This window comes from Macaca thibetana, chromosome 1, assembly GCF_024542745.1.
Source record: "Macaca thibetana thibetana isolate TM-01 chromosome 1, ASM2454274v1, whole genome shotgun sequence".
NCBI classification, from domain to species: domain Eukaryota; kingdom Metazoa; phylum Chordata; class Mammalia; order Primates; family Cercopithecidae; genus Macaca; species Macaca thibetana.
Window position 1 is genome coordinate 77826054 of NC_065578.1, and position 19318 is coordinate 77845371.

At 35.8% G+C, this 19318-nt stretch overlaps 1 protein-coding gene across 1 annotated transcript in view; it reads left to right on the forward strand.

Annotated features, from left to right (window-relative positions):
• The window catches only part of PTGFR (prostaglandin F receptor), a 49608-nt gene extending 31841 nt beyond the window's left edge, over positions 1-17767 (forward strand). The window contains exon 3 of the mRNA XM_050805617.1: positions 13869-17767. Coding sequence (XP_050661574.1) covers positions 13869-14150 — 282 coding nt within the window. The 3' untranslated portion in view covers positions 14151-17767. The remainder of the gene's footprint in view (positions 1-13868) is intronic.
• Positions 17768-19318: the final 1551 nt, after the last annotated feature.

The window sequence follows — 19318 nt, forward strand, 5'->3', positions numbered from 1 at the left end:
TAGCAGCCTGAAGCCATAGTTTTTAGCTTCTGTCTCTAGTGATAAGCAGAAAAGGGGGATGAGGAAGGGGCTTTACTGGCCCAACAAGAAACAGAAACTAAGAACCCGTGACTATTCTCTCCCGTGGACACCCCTGCAAATCTACTTTTTCTAAAAAAATCGGTTTGACTTTGTGAACCCAATTTATCTTTACTATCTGTTTGGCCTTACTCAGGTTAATTAAATTCCTTTTGTCTCCTTTTCCTTATCATTGAAATGGGAATATTAGTAGCACCTATCTCAGAAAGTACATAGGAATTATGCAGTAAGTTTTATCTATGTAATTATTACTATGTTAACTAAACTAAAACACTATTACTTTGTAATCTTCTTTATTTTCTTAACTACATTATAATTATTTTCCCTTATATTCAAGCATTCCTAGGTGACATCATTTTAATGGCTGCAAAGTATTTCGTTGTGTAGGTGTACTGTAATCTCTTTTTAGAAATCCCTGCTTGTTGGAGATTGCTTATATATTTTTTCATTTTATAAACTACACTGAGATGAACAACTTGTAGGTTGTTGTACACTATTTTTATTTGATTCCTTAGAATAAATTCATAGACATGGAATTGATTTAAGGAGAACTGGCTTACAAAGGCTTGTGATATATTTTTCCAAATTGCTCAAATTGCCCAATAGAAAGATTGAACTAATCTGCACATTTCCTTCCTCTTAGTCCCAGAAATATCATTTACTTTTAATGACCCTTTTTATATTGTAGAATATTATCTTTAGAGACTGAGTCATAGGTAGTCGGTACCTTGAGACAGTGGAAGAAAAAGGAGAAATAATTCAAGTCAAAACTCATGGGGGAAGTGGTCATGAAAAGAAGTCTGAGTTGAAGAATAAGTTTTGTGGGAAAGGAGAATGTGAAAAACATGTATAAATACTTTTGGACTAACCAGGAAATAGGGAGTCTGGCACAGGTAGGGTGGATAGGATCTACACGTAGCTCTCAGATATGACAAAGGTTTTGGTAAGGATTACTAACACTGCAACAGAATTTTATTTAATTTTTATACATGGCACAATATTTTAAACTAGCTTATATAATAAAGAGATGACACATTATTATGGTGAACCATATTCTGTGGCTTAAATGATAACTTATAAATGAGTGATGTTTTAAAGTTTGTTAGGTGGGGTCTGTCTGCATTTCATTGTTTAAAGAAGAGACCCAAAGGGTTTTTCAAGTACTCTGGTGATTACTTAATTTAAATGTTGAATGATACACTCCTACCTTTTGGGAACTATATGCCTAGCATCTAATCCAGCTAATATCTCAGTATCAGATTTCTGAAAATAAAAAAGTGAAATTTCAGCAACTCCTTTGGAATACAAAGATCTAGTGCAACTTACATAATACAACAATGTGTGGATTGCTTAATCTTAATGTTGCCTTTTGGGCAGCTGGTGTAGTTGCTCCTATTGAGTATATCCATTAGTTTACTAGAAAAGAATGACATCACATGATGAGGGCACTTGTTCAAGGGTGTGAACCTGTCTCCATCCCTGTATGCATCCTTCCTCTTTAAACCCCCATCCCTTCCACACCATACTCAACAACTGCACACACATAGGGCTTGATGAGTTGGTTGGCTTCACAATGCACTGGAGCAAGAGTAATCCATTTGGTATCAACAAAATGAGGTAAAGGATAAATACATGTTATCTAGAGGATTACTGGACTTTTATTAGTTCTTGAAGTGACTTCAGAACCAAATGTCTAGATTTGATTTATAATAGATGCCTTATAAATGCTTCTGGAATGAATATTTGCATAGGCCAACTGTTCAGTTATGTAAGTCAGCAAAAAAGTTAAAAAGACATTAAAAGTTCTATTTGGGCCGGGCGCGGTGGCTCAAGCCTGTAATCCCAGCACTTTGGGAGGCCGAGATGGGTGGATCACGAGGTCAGGAGATCGAGACCATCCTGGCTAACACGGTGAAACCCCATCTCTACTAAAAAATACAAAAAACTAGCCGGGCGAGGTGGCGGGCGCCTGTAGTCCCAGCTACTCAGGAGGCTGAGGCAGGAGAATGGCGTAAACCCAGGAGGTGGAGCTTGCAGTGAGCTGAGATCCGGCCACTGCACCCCAGCCTGGGCGACAGAGCAAGACTCCGTCTCAAAAAAAAAAAAAAAAAAAAAAAAAAAAAAAAAAAAGTTCTATTTGAATTACCAGTAAAAGAAAGGCAAGACATTTAATTACATCCTGCATGCTTTCTTTCTCACTGGCAATACAACCTGATGAGAATTTATCTACCTTAGCTAGTGAACAATGTCCTAACTAAAGGAGCTTGGGAATCACAGTGTAATTTTAGATGTTATAGATCTGATGTAGTCCCACCTCTGATACTAAATGGCTATTATCTTGGGCATATCACTGATGCCTCTTGCCTTGGTTATTTTTTCTCCTGTGAAATGAACAAATTAGACTACACAATTTTTATATTCTTTCCAGTTCTAACCTTTTATATCTTTCTCTAATAAAATATTTGTCTTATACCAATCAGAGGGAAATGTGGAATAACTTCATCTAAAGCTCTACACTTTGGAAAAATGCAAGATTTTTTTTTTTTTTTTTACTGTTAATGTATTTGACCTAAGATAACCACCTTGGCTTAACTAAAGTTCACATAAATCCTCCAACTGCTTCTTAATGGTATGAAAATTGTTACCCCATCCCCAATTCCAACATGCCAGATGAGTATCAGGAAGCCTAAACTGAAGCAGCCCAAGACTATTGTAATACTTCCAGCCTTACTTAACCTCTGTCATACTGCCATGCTCAAAGATGTAACAAGGAACCAGCAGTGCAATTCTGACACTAACTACATGGACTTAGTTCAAATTTCATAGATATACAGCCGAGTCCCCCACAACACTGCCCTGACTTCAGACACCATCTGCAAGCCTGGGAGATTCCCAACCACCTGCACTTCTGACAAACTGGCTACAAATTCAGTTTTCCCACTATCCTCTTGCATTTGATGATTTACTAGAACGACTTGTAGAACTCAGAAAAGTACTATACTTACAATTTTATTATAGAGGATACAAATTAGGACCAGTCAAAAGTAGAGACCCCCATGGCAAGGTCTGGGAGGGTCCCAGACACTGAGCTTCCATGTCCTTAGGATTAATACACCTCCTACTGTATTAATGGGTATCATCAACCAGGGAAGATCATTTGAATTGTGGGTATCCAGGGTTTTTAATTAGGTTTCAGTCTGTAGACATAATTGATTGAATAATTGATCATGTGGCTGAACTCAGTCTCTAGAAGGTCAGGCTGATATTATGTGGTTCAAAGCCCTGACCCTCTAATCACATGGTTGGTCTTTCAAGTATGGCCAGTCCCCATCCTGAAATTCTTTAGGGTTCCACAATGAGTCACCTCATTAACAGAAATTGAGACATGGTCCAAGGTGTCCACCAGAACTAATAAAGACACTCTTATCATTAAGGAAATTCCAAGGGCTTAGAGACTCCCTTCCAGGAACCAGGGACAATGACTAGTCAAACTCTATTACACAGGAAGACCTAAAAGTAGTATCAGAATGTTTTGTTTGTTTTAAAATCTTAGAAACTGTTCCAATTGGAAGTAGTCTTCTGGAATTAGCATATTCTTATATTAATAATTCTTCACATAATGATCATACCAAGGAAACAGTTGATTTTGGTTGATTGCTGAGACTTGTTTGTACTAGATTTACAGCATGCCTTTAAAAACAAAAACAAACAAGTGAAAGAAAGGTCCTGCCCAACACTGCAAGAATTATACACAATTTATGTTATTCACTGGGACTAAAAAATTATTGCTAGATCTTTATTTTAAAGTGGTCTCCTATTCAGCAGCAGAAAATTGAAGATAATTAATGCTTTCTTTATGAGAGGCTGTGGAGTATGGGATTGCTGTGGCATCAAGTTCAACACACTGAGAGCTGAGATTTGATGCATTTCTAGAGATAGTGTTAAATGAGATCACTGGATCCTGCTAAGCATTTTCTAGTGCTCTTTTGCTGTATGTTTGGTGTCATTCATCAGCAGGGAATGGTTGAAATGTGAGGTATAAATTGGCAGAGTAGAGAGGACCTATGCAGTTTTAACATCATAGCCACAGACATCCAGGGCTCCTCACATTTTCTCCTAGATCTTCCTGAACATGGAGGGCAGGACGAGAACACCAGTGATTTTATTGGAATGAAGCCAAGACAATAACATTTTTATATGCTCTTTATAATATAGCTCTGAAGAATGAACAAATAAAAAGAATAAGGTCACCATGTATATCATTGTTTGGCAAGTGACAAATGAGACAGTAAGCAATCCTCAGTCAGTAGCATGACAAGGAAATACTCAAGACAGACTCTGACCTGTATTGTGAATGAGGTGCCTTGATGAAGCAAAGGTTTGGGCCCAACAGTGAGTCAAGGAGCCATTTCAAAGATGGGCTACAGTCACTCATTAAAAGGGATAGAACACAACTGTGCTGATTGTAGAATTAACTGTGACTTCTCCATAAAATAAATGGAGGATACAATCTGTTTTATAGAAGGCATACTTGAAGGGCCTTGTAGCTTTGTTAAGGACAGATGATAGTCAGCAGGCTGAAATTTTCTCTGTAGTGGACTACTTTGATAAATTCTCAAGGTTTTATTTGTATACATTACCACAAGACATAGACTTCAGTTACAATGGCAGCAAATATAATATGTACTACCGACTATGAATTTTTAGGTAAGAGAAAATGCTTCTTAAAAGATTGTTAGTCAGAAATCTGGAGATTGGTACTTTTTTTCAGAAAGAACGTCAGCTCAGCCTATGGCTGTATACTGCATTGTGACATTTATTTTTATTTAAAAGTTGGATTTTTGTGATTTAAAAAAGTAATGTAAATCTTCATTTAAAAGTTTAAATGGCATAAAGACAGCCAGTTTTCATATAGTAGTAAAATTGTTTGAATTTTAGACAATGATTGATGGCCTCTCTTGACTGTATCTTAAACAAAAGGACTTACTGCACTTTTTTGATTATCAGTATTATGCAAATATACCAGTAAACAACTGCCTTTTGAGATCTTAGGGAAGTAATGATTAATGAAGTATAAAAATGTAATTGTAATTGTATTACCCAAATTATGTCAATGAGATACATTAGTGACATACTTATGCTAAAAAAAAGAAAGAGAAAAAATGACTCCCTCTCTCCCCAAATCTTACAACACATTAAATCTGTCTTCTATTGCATGTTGAACATAACAGTATCAGGAACGTGATGAAAGTTGGTTATTCATTTATGATGATGATGAGGCTGCTGAAGCAATTGGTATAGTTTTGTGCATTACAGAGAAGGTTGTATGCCAGTTAACAAATAGACACGCACTATGTGCCCAACACATAGGAAAAGAAGAGTCATGGTTTGTGACCTCCATGGGTTCTAACATTTCTTCTCATTAATTAATTCCTTCACTTGATATTTACTGAATGCCAGTATGTACCAAGTATTGAGCATGGCACTGGGAATAAGGGTGTCCAGAAGACAAAATCTTTTTCTTGATGGAGTTGACGATCTAATGGAGTCATGGCATATGCTTCCGAAACAGTTGAAGGGTGAGTAATACACAGAAAATTGTCAGGAGAAAATTATGTGGGGTATAACCATTACACCAGATTGTTTTGTAGAGGAGAGAGATTGGCACTGAACTTTGTGGCTAATATTTTAGGCCATGAGATAGGAAATATATTCAAAGAGCTGAAAATTACATGGGAGAGAGTATGATCAGAGATTTAAGCCATAGGCTATTACCTAGAGAATGCTTGGGTATACATTGACTTATAATGAAGAAAGATGAATTTCAATTTGCTGCTTTGGTATGCTGAAGAAAAATTAAAAGTGTAACTCCAGAGAAGTAAGTTCAGAAAGTTAACAAAAAAAAAAAAAAAAAAAAAAAAAAAAAAAAAAAAAAGCACAACACTCAAGTTGTCTTATCCTCGTGACCAAACAACCAGATTGACTCAAGTACCAGCATTACACTGAACTAATTTTAATGAAATTGACTGGATTATCAGGAAGGGCTGACTCTTTTGTCCTGACCAGAAGTATATATGGATTTTATCTTTAACTAGACTCATATTATGCTTTAGGGTTAAATAGACATTTTTTATTAATTCTGGCTCAACTCTTTTCTGTGTGTTCCATGTGCCTTAATTTGTTGGTCTTCTGGTATCTTTGCATTTGGTCTACAGGTTTAGATTGGCTTTTTCAAAGACTGATTTCTCTAAAATGTATGGGTATCTTTTATTTTTGAAAGGACACTCTTCTCATTAAAAATTTCCATCAAATAAAATAGGTAGATGCCGAGGCACAGGGAACAAGCACATACATTTCAGTAAAGAGCTAGATCCCCAAACAGTGAAGCAACAAATGCATTTTATACATAGTTAGATGTCCAGGCACAGTAAGCAACACACACAAACTTCAATAAATAAGTAGATGCCAAGGCACAGAAGACCAACACATACATTTCAATAAGTAGTTGGATGCTGAGACCGTGAACTAATACACACAGTTTCAATACGCAGATAGAGGCTGAGGCACAGTGAACCAACACACACATTTCAACAATAGATAGATGCCCAGGCACAAAAAGCCTATACATATTTCAATAAGTAGATAGATGAGAAAAAACATTCTCATTAAATAATTAATTATTGTACTACAACTTTGAGAATGCTTTGGAAAATCTTTCCAAACTACTGTAACAATAAACTAAATGGGCCAGTTGGAAATTTCTTGCTGGAAAAAACATAATGTGTTATAGGAGGGATGGTTTACTGAAACACCTAACTGGTACAGTCTGCTTTTGCTATTAAAACAACGTTGCCAGCAGTCAAATAAAGTAGTCTTTTATTCCTGAATCATTGTACCTCCAATATTACAACTAACTACTGGACTAGCTTTTTCTTTAATTCATAAATGAGATGCTAATAATTACTTCAGTCGTAATAAACATTTTTTATTAGGATGAAAATGTCTTATCATCTATTATTACCAATATTTGGAGCATAACTGATATTTTCTTAGTGTAACTCTATGTTTGATGTAGGTAATCATATCTGGAATGAGCTAGAGTTTATGATGATATTACAAGCATGAAGTAAAATGCCTCAAATTCCTTTTGTGCCAAAGCAAGGCATACATACAAATATAAGATTTCATAGATGTGTTTTCTTCTTCTAAGACTTTGAATTTACCTACTGAGTTTTTAATTTCCACCGCTGCCAAGGAATAGAAATGATAAAATAAGGATAACTCTTAGGTGAATACAAAAGTTTGGATTAAAAAAGTAAAAACAAGGTCCAAAAGGACATCTGAATATTAGTCTAAAGCAGGGGTCTCCAGTCCCCAGGCCCAGGCCTTTTAGGAAATGGGCCGCACAGTAGGAGGTGAGTGGCAGGTGAGCAAACATTACCACCTGAGCTCTGCCTTCTGTCAGATCAGTGGCGGCATTAGATTCTCATAGGAGCACAAACCCTATTGTGAACACATGGGAGGGGTTTAGATTGCACACTCCTTATGAGAATCTAATGCCTGATGATATGAGGTGGAACAGTTTCATCCCAAAACCATCTCCACCTCCAAGGAAAAATTGTCTTCTACGAAACTGGTCTCTGGTGCCAAAAAGGTTGGGGACTGCTGATCTAAAGAATGAGAGAAAAAGAACTACTGAAATGAAAATCATGCCATTCATCATGGGACAGATAAGAAGAAGGAAGATAAAAGGCACTGAGCATTGTTTTATTCCATCTATCACTATTAGTGAATCTATTGGTGATACTTTTTTACAATTACCTTTTCATTCTGGGACAGATAGCTGTCCTCTGCACATTCATTGTTTTGACGTCCATCCTTCTGAAGGACACCTTGGTTACGTGGTGTTTACTCATTTGATTTTCCTATTGGTTATATCTGTTGTTATGGGCACAGGAGATTTGGAGCAAAATATTTATTAGCACCAGATCCTAATTTTTTAAAGAGATGCTAGTAAAAATATAATCATAGAAATATTGGATGAGAGAGGGCTAGAATCAGCTTGAAAGACAACTAGACATAGGCAGATGGAACTAGAATCATGGAGAATTAAAAATGAGCTCTCCTAGTGCCACAGAGGCTCACACACAAATCCTTAGTCATCATCTCCAACTATTCAAATCTTGACTCCACCACATTTTTGTTAGGCCTGACCTAGGGCAAGTTAACCACTCTGTACCTCAGCTTCATCTCTCAGAGGTGTTAGCAGGATTAAATGAGACAATAGATGTTAATATTAAAATAGTGCCTGAAACATACTAAGTAATAAATGTTAGTTTTTAAAATCATCTTATTCGTAAATAAAACGTAGCACCACTGGCCTCATTACTGGGAATGGTGTAGTGGAAGACAGACTTGGAATCCTGATAGACTTGGGCTGAAATTTTGCCTTTGCCACTTACCAGCAGTGTGAACTTGGGCAAGTTAATGTGTCTGGGACTTGGCTTTCTTTTTGGCAATATCAGAAACACAGCAACCACCTCTGGGGGGTTTTAGGAGGATGAAATGGGTTCATATTTATAAAGTGTTAACACGACTTTCTCCTTCCCTTTCCTCCTTCCTTGAAGACACACTGGGGTAAAGAAATTCCATGATCCCTGCTGTGCCTAAGCCACGCCAGTGGACCTGGTCTTCTTGCACCACCCCTGTGGCTGGAGGTTTGAGACAGACAGGTATATTTGATGACCAGCAGTAGGTGGGTCAAAGCTTTAAAGTTGAATCAAATTAATTGATTAGTCAGTGAGTTTGATTTAAAAAGATGGAACTGACAACCTATTATGCAGAGGATGCAGGGATGGCAGAGTTTCTTTAAACAAGAACAAGTCGTCTAAGACAGAGATGTCCCTGTTGTAGCACCTCGAATCCCACCACCCCCATCCCAGTTCCCAAACCCTTCTGGGATCTGGCTCAGGTAGGAGTCTCTGCACCCCTGCCTCCTTCTCTTCACCTGCCCCAGTGATCTTCAATTGCGGCCCTTCCTTAAGAACAGCAAAGGCTTATGGGGAGATGTAAGGTTTATCACCATAACAATTAAACAAGTTAAAACTCACTTTAACTTTACTAGGATTTCTTATCTTGAGTAAATAGAAACTTCTGTGCAGACTAGAAGTTAAAGGTTACAGAGAATCCGAGGAATTCCTTGAAACAAAAGTTCATTTAAGTTTTCTTTCCTTATATATATATATATATATATATATATATATATATATTTTTTTTTTTTTTAACTTTAAATCCAACTTGACTCTTTTGACCTGAGGTTGCCTGGCCTACTTTTTGTGTAACCCTCCTAACTCCTGTACTTGTAATTGCCTGTTTCTTCTTGTCTTCCCCAATTCAACCGTAGGAATCTCTTCCTAAAAGATGTTGTACAAAGCAGAGGAGAAGGATTTGAGAAAGTTAAAGACATAGTTCCTACCCTCAAGACACGAGGGACTATGATACACATACTGACATTATCTCATTTCAATATGTTCTACATATTATACTGATACTATGTTTATCAATGTTAAAGAAGTGGTGTCACACATAACGGCTGTATAGAATGAGAGATTACTCAGCTACAGAGAGATCAAGAAACGTTTTCTGCAGAAGATGGGACAGGAAGGATAGGAGGATTTAGATAGGTAATTTTTAGTGAGGGACGGGCAGGAAAAATGGCATGTTTTTGGCATTTGCGAAATATTCTGTAACTAGAGTAAACAAAATGAAATAAGAAGAACAAATAAATAGAGACTAGAAAACCACTTAGGAGTCTATAATACTATGTTTGCTTTTAAAGTGATAAGACACTCAACGAGAAAGGACAGAAAAACAAGGTGTGGGTTGAGAGGCAACATGAAAGCGGATCAAACAACTTATACGTGGGTGCTGCCTCACATGTGACATCTGAGGCTCCAGAATTGGAAGTTTACAGAGTCTCACTCTGTTACCCAGGCTGGAGTGCAGTGGTGTGATCTCTGCTCACTGCAATCTCTGCCTCTCAGGTTCAAGTGATTCTCGTGCCTCAGCCTCCTGAGTAGCTGGGACTACAGGCAGGTGCCACCATGCCTAGCTGCTAAATTCATTAATATCAAGTCACAGATATGTCACTGTAACTCCACATATGTATGTACAAATATTTATATATCCATATTTTCTAAGTATTTGAATAATTTGAAAAATAAGCAGGGAAAATTGAAGCTTGTTTTACTCTACATATCCACTGAGTAAAATTATTAAGTAAGAGAGTATTTTCTGTAATATACTATGAACTAGGATCAATTCACAAGGGAATATGCAAGGGAGAAAGTAGCTAATGTAGTCCTGGAGGCACAGATAGGAATAGTTTGTCCAAAAGGAATTGATCCTCCATTGAGCTTTGCAGTTATTGGACCATATATAGAGTTAGTTTATTTCTGTCCAGTGTATTTTCTTAAAGAAAGATTGAGAAACTAGAGTATAAGAGGTAGGGGTTTGCAAACCGTTTTGTATGAAAAGCAGCTGAAGAAATATAAGACTAGTATTATTTTAAGATATGTGAAAGGCTGACACTTAGTAAATGGACTGATTATCCCATGATGCTCTAGAAAACAACATTAAAATATGTTGAGTAAATTTTAGTTCCTGGTAACAGAAAACATTCTACAACTCATACAGCTCAAATGGAAAAGATTTTTTCCTGAGTAGTGCTGAGACTTTCTTCTCACATACTTAGTGGCATCCCTAAGTAATTTCTGCTTTGTATAGAAGTCTGGACTAGATAACATTTTCCTGCACCCTGTAAGATTTGTGATTCTGTCTTCTCATGAGAGGTGATGTAGACAGTCCTCTATGTGCATAATAAATGGAGCCCATTTTGCTTCTTTCTGTTCTCAGAATCCCCTCAGTTACATTTCTGTTTTATTCACATTAACTTGGGTCTTGGTGGTAGTGCCATCTAGCACAATGCCTAGATACAGTAGACACTCAAAACTACTTGCTGCTGGATTGATTTACATTTATAAATATGCAAAGGAATGGAAGCATAATTATTGAATTTACCATTGCTTTGAAGAGTAAACAGCCACAGAGCCTGACTCTGGCCAAAACATGTACAGACATGGGGGAGAGATGATGGGATAACATCCAGAATGAAACCTTAGCAAACATAGGCTCTATTATCTATGAATAAAGTAGGTGGCATATTCATTAACTTTAGTGACCTTAACAGTTGATAGAATTGTTTTAGGTGGCCCAAATGAATGGAGATCCATTGTATTACCAACTATTTTGTTCTTTGCAACCTGGCAATAAACATATACTCTCCTTCCTCCATGCTTCTTTGACCTCATTATTTCTCTTATGTTAGTGTCCAGTGTTTTACAGTCATCAGGTGAATTGATTAATTTTTTCATAGAATATTCAAATACTTTGTCCTGTCTACTTCTCAGAACTCTAATCATCAACAAAGATATACAACTGTAATGTGCCAAGGTTCGCAGGAAGATATTTTAGAAAATAACCCATATTCCTTTAGTTCCATGTACTGGGTAGCTCTTGGAAACTCTATGAAAGGCTGTGTGTATGATGAGACTCTGTACATAAGTGTCTGGAATACAAGTGCAGGTGGGCTAGACAGACAATAATGTTCTCAAGGCTTGTCAGGAGGCTGTTGCCAGAGACCAGAGAAAACGGCTTCCGACTGCTTTTGTCGAACCAGCTTGCAGACATCCTTGTTCTGACCCGGGTTCCCTCATGTCCCTTGCCAGTCTTAGCAGGGCTTCAGTTTTCCGGAGATTCTGTGGTAACTTCAGTGCTGCTCTACTTACATCCACAGAGATGTACACAAATAATCCACATCAGTTTTGATTCTTTAGTAAAATAGTATATTTCCACACATTTCTTAGGAAAAAACATGATTTATAAAAGTAATGCATGATGTATGTAGAAAATTAGTGAATTTGAGACAAACAAAACGAGGAAATCAAAAGTCTCTGTAGTTCTGCTGTCTAGAGTTAACCAGTGAAAACAATGACATACACGCTAGGCTTTTATCTGTGCACAAAATTACATATTTGAGTTTTTTTAAAAAATGGAACCACATAATCAATACAGTTTGGCAGTTTGCTTTTTAAAAAGTTAACACCGAATCACAAACATTGAAGTCTGCCTAAATCTCAATTATGTGAAAGTACTATAATTTATCTTCTGTTGGATACTTAGGTGGTCCTGAATTATCAATATTATGAATGTATTTGTTATTATTAATATACCAATGATAAATGATATTTCTTTTACAGAAATACTTTCCCCACATTTATTGGTGGCTAAATAATTAGTGCTTCTTCCAAGTCAGGCTGTGGAGTAACCCCTATCCAAGGCTGGGGTTGGGCGTTAAAGGTGGGGAGAGAGTAATGAGTGCTTGGGCAGTGCCCTACTGTTCTGGGGAGAAACCTGGGCACTGGGACCCCTCAGAAGAGGACTCCATGCCTTTCCATATCTCGTGACTACACTGCTGTTTATAGGGGAGAGAGGAGAATCAGAAAAGTGTGCACCATGTAACTCAAAACAAAAGGAGTTATACAAACAAAAGCTCAGAAGGGCATGGTGCATCTGGGACAGATGAGACCTTCACAGTGGTTGTATCATAGGGAATTTGCAGGGGAGATGAGAATATAGAAGTAGACTTCAGATGCATCATCAAGAAGCTAGCTGAGGAGTTTGTACTTTATTGTGTAGACAAAGAAGGTTTTGATAAAGATCTTCAACCATTGGTATCATTGGGTCAAATTAAGATGTACATTTCTTTCTAGTAATGGATCTTGATTTTCTTTTTACTTGTGTTTTGGTCTTTGTTACATCATCTTTTAATGGTGGCAAATTGACCCAAATTTCACTTTTCAGTTTTACCCTTTGTTTATTTATTTCTTATTTGTTTGTACATCCAAGACGTTTTCAAAGTCACCTTATATGTTCCACAACTGTTTGTTTGGAAGTCAAAGCTGGGACCAGTGATTTGCTTAGTTCTAACATATAGCTGGGACAATTTTATAGAACTGATTCCATGAAATGATCTCTTCAAAATCATGGGTGGTCAGGAAATGGACACATGAAACCACGAAATACATTGGTACTGTTAAGTCACAATGGTAGTGTAGAGAGAAACTCCTTTCCTCAAAGTCCTTAGAAAATTCCATTGCATACTTTCTGAAATGTTTTAGCCAAGTTAAGGCTAGAGCAAAGAGATGTAGAAAAAGAAATATAAAATTGAGGAGAGTGGTATCCTTGTAGTTAACAAGCAGAAAATCTAAAAGTAACATTCGTCATATACCATTTACAAATTAATATCAGATGGTCTAAATTCATTTTGTAAAACTATTTGTTAGCTTATCTATAATTTATTTATTTAAAAATACTTCATTGAAATAAAACAGATGTGTGTTGGCTTTGCATTTACTATTCTCAGAAGTATGAGAAGGTCAGTTACTGATATCAATGTTTGTCCTCCCTTAGGTGATTCTGTTTATGCATATTTGACTTTCTATAGAATTTATCAATTTTGTAGTTCTAATGTCAATTTGAATTCAAATGATTCAATTGTCTCCATGAGTGTTTCTGCTATCATTCATTTCTTTCTATCAGTATTTTGCACAATAGCATCACTCTGTGGAAAGTGAAATGAATGTCATCCAGCATAGCTAGTTAAGTTTTAAAAAATTATAGGATTGAAAAAAGGCTGCATCAACTAATTTCCCTGTTTTCTTCTTTTCTAGGTGACAATGGCCAACATTGGAATAAATGGAAATCATTCTCTGGAAACCTGTGAAACAACACTTTTTGCTCTCCGAATGGCAACATGGAATCAGATCTTAGATCCTTGGGTATATATTCTTCTACGGAAGGCTGTCCTTAAGAATCTCTACAAGTTTGCCAGTCGATGCTGTGGAGTGCATGTTATCAGCTTACATATTTGGGAGCTTAGCTCCATTAAAAATTCCTTAAAGGTTGCTGCTATTTCTGAGTCACCAGTTGCAGAGAAATCAGCAAGCACCTAATTTAATAGGACAGTAAGTCAGTGTAGGGCTAGAACAAAATTAAGACATGTTTGGCAATATTTCAGTTAGTTAAATACCTGTAGCCTAACTGGAAAATTCAGACCTCATCATGTAGTTTGAAAATACTTTTGTCAGATTCAAGTTTTGAAATTTGTCAAATAAACAGTATAATTGTACATTTTTCACTTGTTTTTGCCAATGGGAGGTAGACACAATGAAATAATGCCATGGGAGTCACACTGAAAGCAATTTTGAGCTTTATCTGTCTTATTCATGCTTTGAGTGATCATCTGTTGAGGTCTAATGACTTTATTTGGCCTGTTTGCCAGAGAACATCTTATTGCGGCCTGCATAGTGAAATGGTTATTTTGAGATCACTGCTCTGTAGCTAATCCTTATAAATTAGGCTCAATAAAATAAAGCACTCTTATTTTTTGATCTGGCCTATTTTGCCCGTCATTATGTAGCCTTAATTAATACATGCATGGTCATGACACCCGGAAGTCATGACGGTTTATTGTAACAACCTTTGCATATTCCAGGTCTGGCAGACAGGTTGCCTGATCTTGCAATCCTATCTAGAATGGGCCCATTCTTGTCATATTTGACAAACAGGATTACTTACATTTATTATTATGAAGGTCGATTGTTGTTGGAAGTGTTTTTTGATGTCACAGATTAGCGATTTTCAAATAATCATTTTTTTCTCTGAAAATTTTGCGCATGATTGCGCAATAAATAATTTTTAGAGAAACAAAGGCTCTATCTCAGCACACTGATGGACAACTAGAATTACAGCAGTTTCAAAACTCTACCATGGATAATGCAAACAAACAGAAGCTACATGTCAGTGATAGGTGCAAATAATATTGGCAAAAGGTGCTTTACTTTGAGCCATTATTTGTGTCAGAGAACAAAAGAAACATAATCAATATACAATATTCAAAGACTATCTGCCGCTAGTATGTTTCTTCTTTACACACATATACATACAGACATCAGAAAATTCTGTTGATAGCAGGTTCATTAAATTTGTAAGATGGCATATTCTAAAGCCTGTGCTACCAGTACTAAGAGAGGAAGAATGGCAATTTGCCAAGTACTTGGGGATTATTATAACGATTAACTAGGCGATCAAGAGATAATCTCTCTCCAAATTTTCCAGTAATAATTGAGACTTTTTCTTTGCTTGTTTGTGTAATTCAACCAAAAGAATTTCAGTACTCATTCAAATTGTCCTAGGTCTATCAGAAATAAGGGTAGGTAGTCCTGCTTTATAATAGGAAAATGCATTTCTGTATAAGAGTTCTTTGCTTTCATGAACTTGGATTCATTTAAAAATTAATCTTCTCTGTTAGGCTGATTTCAGATTCTCTAGGAAATCTGTGTAATTCAATGAGACTTAAATTATTATGCTCATAAATATCTGCTTTTGATTGGTAATTTACATTGGAAGTCATGTTAACTTTTAGTGATTTCTTTGTAAATTCCCATAAGTAAATTAAAAGGAATTAAGCAAATAGCCTCACTGAAGATTTAAAGGCAATACTTTTCCAGTAAGTTTAAAGAAGAGAAACACAAACATATTGGCACATGATATTCTGATTTTAAGGCCAGTAAATAATTAATAACACAAATTTAGGTTATTCTCATTTATAGAGCACATAGTAGATGCTTGGTAAATACTTGCCAGGTTGAACTACAGACAAGAACCTCTTGGTGCAAAATGAACACAGAATTGCAAAGTTTTGTGCAGTTTTAATTTAAACTGATGGTTATAGATTTTTGTAGTATATATGAGTGTATGTATGTATATACACAAATGAATATGTGTGTGATATGTGTTTCTATAGTGCATATACTTTTAAAAAAGCTGCTGCAATTAGTGACTGTTATTACATTACATAAATGCTCTCATTTGTTTCACGAAATCTTAAAGCCCAGAAGACCTTTCAGATGGTTTATTTGCTTTCAGAGGAGAATTTATTTCATACAGTTACTTAAGAGTGTTGATATCTTGTGAACAGAGACATAAGGAACCATTCTCCATCCTTCCTCATCATGCTAGGTACAATGCTTCCATGAATATTTCCATGTATTTTGACTGGGGAGAGACATGGAGAAGGAACTCTCATTTAGGGGCTCCAGGCTCCTTCTTCTTGAGACTTCTAAACAAATGGCAGAATTCTTGCTGTATTGCCATGATGTCACCCTGGCCATGTGTACTGACTTGGGGAGATCTTGCAACGTGACCATGTGTGAGAATGTATGAGCATGTAAGGCTTTGAGGAGTGAGAGAGAAGTGTACATATCACAGGAGGGTTATCTATGTTATCTGAGCATAGGTTTGGGTAACCAAATTGGTCTTAAAAATGATGTTAAACCCAAGAAGTAGACATCAAAAATTTAAAAAAAATATGTTTTCATTGTTTTTTTTCTTCTGAGTAAAACAAAATTAAAGAAAACAAATGCAACAATGTGCACATCTGATTTCAGAGTTTTATTTCTGTTATTATATGTGTTGCATGTAGCTTGGCAATTTACTGTATAATGTATAATAGACTGGAATATCTACCAATACCTTTCATATAAATGTTCAAAGTGGAAGTATATTTGTTCAGGTTTCTGGAAATAAACTGTAAAATAAATAGTACAAATAGTTTCAATAAATTTACCGATTTGAGTGTTTTCAGCTCTATTTCAAAACTCATAACTGATCTTCAGAGTTACTGAATTTCCTTTTGAACTGGGTAAGGCATTATCCAAGCAACTTCACATACTATTTAAACATGATTTCTGGGTAATTATATTATTCTGGACAAATAACCTAAACATGTCAGGATTTTAACAAGTGTTAGTGAATTTTTCTAAAAAGATGAGACAAAAGCAAAATCATCACACATAGGTTTTTATTACTATGAATACAAAGGTAGATAATGCTGATTCACAATTAGCTATGGGTGTATCCAAAACAGCAGACATTTTACTGATGGGTCTAACTAGGTGATAGAAATGTGTGCTTAATTTTTTTTTCCTAGAGGCAGAAAGTTGCTTCTAATTATCTATATAGCTAAAATGAAAAATACCTGAAAGTTAATACACACTTATGTAGATATATTTGTGTTATGTGATAAATATTTCTTTTTTGCACATTTTTGGACTTGAGAAATCTGCTTTTGTTTCGTGCCTACTCTGAGTTTAGAACCCAAATAAGAGCACTTGTTAAATATAGAGTGAACTTTTTGTTAAAACTCTTGCTAGCTTCACCTGTATATCATCAATGCTCGAAATTAAATAACTGTTTTGGGTCAGAATATAAATGCTGGGAATATACATTTTATTACTTCTTAATCTAGGTGTCAAAGATTTTACCACCTGGTAAATAATGTTGGACTTCAACTTGTTACTGGCACATTTTAATAGTAGATGAAACATGTTTTTCTTTGTTGTGTGAATAAATGTATGTTGTGCTCTTCATACTTGTTGGATTGTATAGAGATTAAATAGTGATATGTATATATTGTTGTTTGCTTTGGTATGCAATTCATGTAATTTCAGTGCTTTGACTAGCTTAAAACTTCAAATAAGTAATTTTATAATAAATTTGGACTAATGTTTTTCAAGAGTGATTATTTTTAGGAGGGCCATATAAAACTTGAAACGCTTGAACCTAAGCTCCCGTTTTATCTGCTACTGGATGGGAAGAATTTCAACTTGTTTTCCATTACTACCTTTTGCTCTCCCACCCTACCCACTCTTCTGTGATATCTTCACTCTTTTACCTGTGTCTCAACTTACGTGGGCAAGTCATAATTTAGATATAAATCTGATTATTTCCCAAACCTCCAGGTTTAGGTATATCATTCAGAAAAGCCTAGATATGTCTGTAATAAGAAACAACCTCCAAATTACAGTGCCATAAACTTCACAAAAGTTTATATCTCACTTATGGCTCCTGTCCACTCTGAAGGGGAGCTCTGCTGCCATAATCACTCAGAGAACTCAGGTGACAAAACAGCCACCATTATATGCGGCTGTTCCTCATGCAACAGAGCATGGTGAGTCACACACAGGCTGTTAAAATTTCCATCTGGAGGCAACACACATTTGCATACACTTCCCCAGCTAACATAAATAATGTGGCTTTACTAACTTCCCAGGGGGCAGCTAAGTGCAATACTATGATATGTTAGGAGGAAAACAGAAACTAATTTGTAGACAGCACTAATGATTTCATTATCTTCCTAATAGCATTTAAACAGAAACCATTTTTAAAAGTTGTGTTTAACATTTAGGAACATCATGGCATAAAAACATTTGGGACTCACTCTTTGTAAGTACTGACAAGCATGGTCTTGTAATCTGTAAAGATAAGGTAGAATAAATGAACTAAAAGAAATTTTAGATGACTAAAAGGACAATATAATAGAAAGAGGGAAATCTTGGTTCTTAAAAATTCAGACAATTGAAACATTTCTGTACAATACCGAGCATTGTTGCAGTATTGTCTGAAATGGATGCTTTTCTAATAAAAGAAAATGACTAAAACATATTTTACCTTTGCACTTTTAATTTCCCTATAATAGCATATATTTACCTTGATATAAAGGCAATTCACTGAGTTCTATCAAATTATTGGAAAACTTGAAGTATAATCACACTAGAACAAGATAAAAATGTAAATTTCTTTTCTTTTTCTCCAAGTGGGAACAGTGCCTTCATTTTGAACTCAAACATGACAGTACATGAAGTAAGTCAGAAACTTGGTAAAATTAAATCATAGCAATCTTGAGATGTAGGTTCATATAAACCAAATGTTCTGTTCTAAGCCTCAACTGAAAGTTATTGCACAGAATTTTTGGCAGAGCTGTTTTTCTGCCCTGCATAAATATCAACTGAAAGCAATATGATGAAGATAAGATATGCGATTATGAGAAAGTAGTTTGAAGGTTTTTATGCTATTAGTCTCATATTTGCTAAAGTGTATTTTCAGTAAACAATCTAGATAGTTTATGAGAAAATCATGAACATTTCACTTTATATTTATCTTATAATAAAGAAGAGGCAGATTACTGAAATCCGAAGGAACTATATCTTAAATTTGAAGTGCACTTTAAATTTTAACAAGGATCTAAACTCAGTCTTAGTGTTTCATATTTAACTTGATT